The sequence below is a fragment of the Meles meles genome, chromosome 1 (genome assembly GCF_922984935.1).
Source record: "Meles meles chromosome 1, mMelMel3.1 paternal haplotype, whole genome shotgun sequence".
In the NCBI taxonomy this organism is placed as follows: Eukaryota; Metazoa; Chordata; class Mammalia; order Carnivora; family Mustelidae; genus Meles; species Meles meles.
In genome coordinates, this window is record NC_060066.1 from 153,892,721 (window position 1) to 153,900,645 (window position 7,925).

At 34.7% G+C, this 7,925-nt stretch overlaps 1 protein-coding gene across 2 annotated transcripts in view; it reads left to right on the plus strand.

Moving 5' to 3' along the window:
* Positions 1–7,381, plus strand: part of SLC44A5 (solute carrier family 44 member 5) — a 424,145-nt gene extending 416,764 nt beyond the window's left edge. The window contains exon 23 of one of the 2 annotated variants that reach the window (XM_046024493.1): positions 5,785–7,381. In XM_046024493.1, coding sequence (XP_045880449.1) covers positions 5,785–5,891 — 107 coding nt within the window. In that variant the 3' untranslated portion in view covers positions 5,892–7,381. Of the gene's footprint in view, positions 1–2,400; positions 2,680–5,784 lie in introns of those variants that run through there. The other variant, XM_046024485.1, reaches the window with a different exon arrangement.
* Positions 7,382–7,925: the final 544 nt, after the last annotated feature.

Genomic DNA, 7,925 nt, shown 5'->3' on the forward strand with positions numbered 1-7,925 from the left:
GCCCTATAGAGATTATTTCTCTGGCACCTTGTTCTTAAGAGAAGCAGAGAAAACATTCTATGACAGGTTATTACTGAGTGATCCACTTGTGTAAAATTAACAGTTTATTTTTTGGCATCACTCACAACACCAACTTTACACAGGGGTCAGGGGAGGAGAGAATACTTATAAGGAGACATATTCAAGGGGGGGAAAAAAACCTCCTAGAAAGTGGTTTGCCCTTTTTTTCTTAATATTTAAAAATTATTTTCAGTAACTGGACAATTCAGAAATCAAGAAAACTGTACATAGTATTTAGTTCTCTCTCTGGCTATGAACAAAACAGTCATGTTTAATCATCTTCTAATGCCACTGTCAGCGGTTTATTAGGAGACGCCATCTACAAAACGCCACATGAACAAACTTCAGCTCAGGTTGGAGATGGAGGAAGGAGCACAGAATTGTAGTGCCTGAGACAGAGGTCTTAAATGTTCAAAGATCTCTTTTTTCATCTCAGATACTAATTACAGCAACAATGGCAGATCCCTTTAGGATCTTCCCCATTCTTCCATCCAAGTACTAACCAGGCCCAACCCTGCTTAGCTTCCGAGATCAGATGAGATCAGGCACGTTCAGGGTGGTATGGCCGTAGACAGGATCTTCCCCATTCTTATAACTGAAAATGTTTCTGAAAATGTGTCTCAGGAAATGCATAGAAGCCACTAGCTCCCAACCTTTGGAAGCTTTGGAAAAATCTTATGGATTTTAAATTTGACAAGGATATTAAATTTGAGTGGTAAGAACTGTTTCCCAATTTTTTATGTTAATAATTGCCAACTTCTGAAAATCAGGTGTAATTTCAGTTTTACTCAATCTTGTGTATTGAACATGAATAGTTTCCTTCTGGAGACTCTTGTCTTTGAGAATAAAGAACAAGGGATACCAAATTCTATATCTCCTCCCTCCCTAACTTTTACTATGAGCAACATCTTATGTTGGAAAACATTCTTCTTAAATGGTGCTGTAAGCCAGATTCTGATTGTGTAAAACTGTACCTTTATAATCTTTATAATTTTTATATAATCTTTTATCATCTCTTTTTATACTTATACTCTTGGCTGCCAGACAGCTGATATTTTTAAAAATGCAAACCATTTGCAAACACTGCATTTATAGAAACATGGCATCTTTTTAATATTACCAGGCAATGAGAATTTTGGTCCCAGTTTGAGAAAAAAGTAATGTTATTGATGATTAGTAATGTGATTCATACCAGGCTTCCTAATAATGCTTCAAGGGTAATAACAATATAGATATACTATATATGATATAGAAATATGGTTAAGAAAGAAAGAACAGAAATGTGTCCATCATATTCACTCCTCAGCTTTCCATTTTGTCTGAGAAAGGTCACTGTGAGGTCCAATGTAAAAAATCTAAATCAGTAATCCAACCATTCCCCCAAAAGGATGAAAAACAATTTAGATTTATTCCATAAATCTATGATCATCCTGTATGTTTTTACATAATATTTCTTATCCTTTGTCATAATAAAGGCCAAGAATAACAAAATCTTTATTACACTTAGTGAAAACATAGAGTTAAGTTGTACTTGTATACTTATTGATAGATATTATCTGCTATGCATTCTATATTTAGGAAGCTTAATTCTGTGCCAACTTCTTACACCTCAGCATTATTTTGGGGCTTTCCCTGAATTACCCGATAGGTTTGTGCTCAGCGAACACTCTGTCATTTTATTATTAGCCTAGGCAAAGCAGGAAGGTAAATTCATGTGTTATGTGAAGTCAGAAAACACTGCCTCTAATTTTCTAATGCAATTCTGAGGAGATTTAAGACAGGATGACTTATAGTTAAGTAGAACCAGAACCAAACTAGGTGTCAAGAGGCTGGGTCCTCACCTCATTCTGACTGCTCCAGAGCTTTTGACATCAGGAGAATCATTTCAATATGTGGGTCTCCGTTTCTTCATCTGTAATGTTACAGGTATGGACTTTTCATTAAAAGTGACTTTGGACTCTGAAATTCAATTATTATTCTACATTTATCACAGACTTTTTATTCGGCTTCCTCAGAAGACGTGGCATTTTACCTTTCTGAAATGAACAGTCACAGATTTAGAGATGATTCTGTTTAAAGCACATGAAGGATCTTATTTACCTTTAAACTATCAAAATAAACCTCTTTGGGCATTGGTGGGATTTAGGAAGTTTCAGTGCTTCCTGGCAGCAATTGAAGTTTCTTACTTGGTCCAGCAACTTAACAGTATTAATTGTCTTATATTTTACTTTCTAACACTAATTTCTCTGATTTTTCCTTGTTTGATTCTCCAATTCATAAAAATACATTAATTCTGCTGCCGCTTGCTGCTTTTGCCTGCTTTGGCTGCTGCATATACAGGTGAAGATCTGGAAAGAAATGATGGATCCAGAGAAAAACCCTACTACATAGCCCCTACCCTGCACGGAACTCTGAACAAGATGCAACTAGTTCCCCAGAAGCAGAAAGAGTAGAAAAGCTCCAAACAGTGACATTCATTTTTAAATAGAACTTTTGTAAATTAGATCATTTGTAACTTGAAAATGATGCTTTTGAGTAATGTGAAATTTCTGAGCTTATTCCTGAAAAGCCAGGACACGGTACCACCTGAGGTGACAAGCATTTGGTGACAGTAGCCTCTGTGAATTAGTATACTTTATAGACTGTGGTCCCAGCTGAAAAGCAAGGTGTAAATGTCAAACATGTTTTTAAAGCCTATAGCCAAAAGTGTTTTAAATGAGACTTTTATAACTCAGAGTGCTGTTTCCCATTGCAGCACTTTGCTCGCCTTTCTTTTTATAAATGTATATTTGTAAAGGATATTCAGGCAATTTTTTGAAAGCACTATAAATGTATAGTCAATTAGCCATAAAAAAGATTGATATAGCTAACCAGCATATGGTACTAAATTTGTAAATATGGTGCTATGGTTATAGCTGCTCCAGCTAGTGGACAGCTTTCTCAACTGTGATTAAACTTGTATAAATGTTTTCCTAGGAAGTATATTTCAGTGTGTGATTCAAGACCATTTCAAACAGAGATGTTAATGTTATACAAGTTCCATAGAGAACGCTGCTAGGTAAAAATTACTGGGGAACCTCATAGCCCCCTTTGTTTTAGTGAGATTATATTCATAGTAAAGTTGAATCTGGGTTTTGGGATATCATTTCCAATAATATGAACATCTAGCCAGCCACCATGAAAATATTCTGAACAAAACTGAAATAGGTACATAACTTATACCTTTTGTCTCTAACCCAGATGGAGACCAATTCCTATATTCCTATTCCCACCATACAGAAAATTGGAATGGATTTGTTTCAGAAGAGTGATTCTGTCTTTCACAAGCATATCTGTTTTTCTAGATGAAAGATTTTTTTTTTACTTCATTCTACAAAAGGTTTAGTTGTAGCTCAACTTATGTGAGGAAAGAGAAAAGATGATTAAGACACTTCAGATTTTACCCTGAGGAAATATACTACCAGCACTCCACTGTTACCTTTTCTCGTACCTTTACAGGGGTGTACTGTGCATTAGGAAATCTCTCCCTTGAGAGTTTAGTAGTAAAATTATTTTTATACTCCATCCTTGCTGGTCACAGCAACAAGCTGATTGCTGGCAGTCATACCTTAGTCTTTTGCATGGTGGAGCAGAACATGAATCAGACACTCAAGTACTTTGCCTGTCTATCTCCTGTGTGCACATGTGTATGATCTGGCTAACAGTTACCCCAAAGGAACACTGAATCAAGTAGTATCCTTTGGGCATTTACACTAAGCTTGTGTATGAGAATTATTTATGTATTGATAGAAAGAAATGTGTTGATCTAAGATTGTGGTCAAAATGTGATCCAACTATATGATCCATGTATTTAAGAAGAGTCAGAAATGTATCATTGTGTCACAAATTAATATAAAAACCAACTTATTTAATGATCCTGAAGTATGGGAACCTAGATTTAGATGGACTCTGATAGCTTAATAGCAAGAAGCCAATGAATATGGAAGATTTTCAAAATAGGTCTTTATAATGGCCACCATCTTGTTCTTGGCTTATTTTCTTGAGATTATTAGAGTCAGAAGTGTCACCTGGCTTCACTCGTGGCAAAGGGCCTTCACTCCCATTCTCCTTGAAGTATAAATTCAGAGAAGGGTGATAATCTGTCTTTCTGGATGGTTATTGTTATCCAACAACACAGAAGTCCCAACCAAGATCTAGTAAATAGTTCTCTTTTTTCTTTTTCTCTTTTTTTCTTTTTTTTTTTTTTTTGAGAGCAAGAGAGAGAGCGTGCAAGTACACGTGTGTACACATGAGCAGCAGGAAAGAGGAGAGGGAGAGAATCTTAAACAGGTTCCACACCCAGTGCAGAGCCCAATGCTGGACCTCATGACCCTGAGATTATGACCTGAGCCAAAATCAAGAATAGGAGGCTTAACCATCTGAGCCACCCAGTTGTCCCAGTTACCTCTCTCTTAAGTGTTAAAAAATGATAGAGAATATATCCTCTTCAGGAGTAGTTGAATGATACATAATGATGAAACAACACAATTCTAATTCTTTTTGGTAGGCATCAGAATCATTCTGAGAACTTCTAATAGATGTCTGTGCCCCTTCCCTACCAGATTCTGATATGTTGTCTTTGGGTACGGGGTAGCTTGTGAATTATTATAAAGTTCTCTAGTTGATTCTGCTACTCATAAAAGTTGGAAAATCACTTGAATAAAACACAAATCAACACGCAAGAAACTAGTTGCCTGTATTATATTCTTGGCTGTTTCAGGAGTCAGAAAATTAAGACAAAGATGAATTTGGAGACTTTGAATAATCATAACTACTTCTGTATTTTAGATTCTTGGACAAGGTGGGGCCCATGTATTACATGTTTAACATATCTGCTGATCAGACCAAAAAGTTCACTAGAGTAAGAGTGTTCACTGAATTATATGGAGGCACATTCTATAGCTGGTTATAATTTAAGGATATAACCCATGGGTACAAAATCATAAGAAAAGAAATTGATCAATATTTTAAAATAATTTCTTTACTACTTAAAGGAAGAATCTCTAAGTATGGAAGTTTTATTATGGGCTTAGTTCTAGTCAGAAATAGTTTTCCTCACTAGTTACTTCTTTGTGTAGAAGAATAAAAATGAGCATTATTTTTGAGGGAAGAAATTAGAAGCTATTATCTTATAAAGCAATTAAAGTAATTAACTGCAAAACAATATTTTTTTAAAACTTACAGTTTAAGGCTTTGAAATACATTAAAACTTTACAAATCTTTAAAACTGTGCTACCTAAATTGTTGATGGCAAAACAAAAGCAATTTTGAACAAACACAATAATTTAAAAAGTAAATTGAGTACATACTACTTTTCAGGAATTTGAAGGTGAATTTAGAAAATTCCAGATGAGGCTTTTTGTTTTTGTTATTTTTGGTTAGTTTGCCATCCAAAAGAAGGTAAAAGTTATTTCCTCAATCATGCCCCTGAGAGGCATGCATTATTGGCAGACTATGACCTGGTACACAGAATTAGATGATATTTTACTAACATAATAACAAGGGCTGCTTGTTTTCTCATAGGTATGTTTATAATGATGATGCCAAACTATGCTATTAAAAAAAAGAGAGAGAGAGAGAGAGAGGAAGTTTTGAACTGCTGTAAATCAAGTGTGCAGCAGATGGCGACGTTACTTCTTTTACAGTTTTGCTTTGATATTTACTCTGTGCCATTCTTCCTCCTAGTGGAAGATATAGAAAGAAACGATGGTTCTCCCGAAAGGCCCTATTACATGAGTCAGTCTCTGCTGAAGATTCTGAACGAGCCAAGTATGCAAACTAAGAAGCATTAGAAGTGCAAACTGTGGTCATCCTGCAGCGCGGTGTGTAACCTAATCTTCATCTGCTGTGTCTGTGCAACACTCGTGTCATAAGTGCTTTGTACTGGGGACACTGTATTCACCACCTTGTTGGCTTTTATTTGCATGTTTAATACCAAAGCTTATACTGTAATATGTGAAGCCATCAGAAGTCGCAAGGGAATTGTTAACAACATGGTACATTTTTATACTAAGATCTTTTGTTGTGTAATTCATTTTTAAATACAGTAGCTTGGATGTTTTGAAAACACTACTGAATATGTTCATATTCTTTATATATTACATTGAAAAATGAAACATTATTTAAACCGATAGCTCCTAATATATTTTTAAAATTACAACTAAAAGACTTCTGCAGGGAAAATTGGTCAACAAAGTGAAAGAGAAAATTTTTAAGTTTTCCCCACTCCTGTTTGACGGTAAATTGGTAAAAGGACTGTCTGCTCCAGATTTTGCTCTCTTTAAGTATAGAAGGTTTCCTATTAAACAAATTGTCAATCATCCAGCCTTTACTACTTAGTCCTCTCTGACAAAGTGCCTTACTGGCTGTTTAATATTACCTAGCTTTCGTGGGCAAGTTTACAAACGTTGTTTAAAAAAAAAAAAAAACAACAACCTGCAATGTTTAGTGATTGAAACAAGTCTTCTTGAATTTGTTTTCCTCTTAGCTCACTGGTTGGAAACCACTTGTCATTTCAGTATGTTTGATATCCTCACTATATAGAGTACGTTTTGCAACATAAACAATTTCCCTTGCGCCTAGTGGACATTCATGAATGTGTACTACACGCAAGAAAAAAAAAGTGAAAGGATGCTTGTTAGTTTTTTTTACTAAAAGTGAAAAGTTTAAAAATCTAATCTTTTCTATAGTAGATCTTTGAAAATAGGTATAAGATTACATTTCTCAAGGTTTTACACAGTTTGGAAAAGGACACTTTGAGAAATTACAAAGGGAAACTTTACCCCTGGAAAGGGTGCTCACAGGTGTCATGTACTGAATAGCTCTGTTTTAAATGATTGTTTATTATCATCAAGAAGTGGTCTATGTATGTTACTTCATTTTTTAACTTTTGATATGAAATAATCAGTTTATTAATAATGTTAACTTTTATTGTGCTAATATAAACAGGAACATAATTTCTAATTCAATTTTAAGTAATTTTACTCGTACAACTAACTTTAAAGAAAATGAATTCAATTTGTTACTCAGTGTTAAAGTATTCACCCCAAGGGAATGTCAGTCAGATATGATAATTTGTGAAAGCGTTGAGAATCAACTGTAAGTTACTATCCGCTTATCTATGATCACATTTGTTTAAATGTGACTTTAGATATTCTTTCATGCCAAAAACAAACTCACATGAGCACATGACAGTCTGAGCTCTATAATCAGTGTGCTTCTGCTGTGCAGAAATATTAGGAACATATTGTCTAAATATCTTTGATAACTAAAATGTTTAATATTAAATGAAATTTGTTGTTACTCATCAAAAAAATCTGTTTTTTTTCTTCTAATAAAGATTTAGATTAAAAAAAAAACCTGTCTTTTTATTTCTTTAAGCTAGAAAATGAGAAAAGTTTTAGTTTTTAAAACCTACTACAGGCTGACAGAATCTTCTCTGTATCAACTAAGGGTTTGGTTTTGTTTTGTTTTTACTAGATTTTTCTTTTTAAAAATTTCCATTTTTCTCTAGCTGTGCATTGTCAAGTACCTGAAACTTATGATTTATATGAAGTGAACAGGTCAAGACTAAATGGGTAAGAGATGGATTTTTAAAACCCAAACAGTGGCCTAAATTAGTTGGTCTTTGTTTTAATTTACCAAAGATTTGCTCAGTCCCTCATTTGGTTTTACCAACATTGGAAGAAGCAAATCTCATCATTTTAAAGGCAGGGATGAGTTTAGAGAAGGTTTAAAAAATGTGAACACTAGGGGCGCCTGGGTGGCTCTGGTTTAAGCCGCTGCCTTCGGCTCAGGTCATGATCTCGGGGTCCTGGGATCGAGTC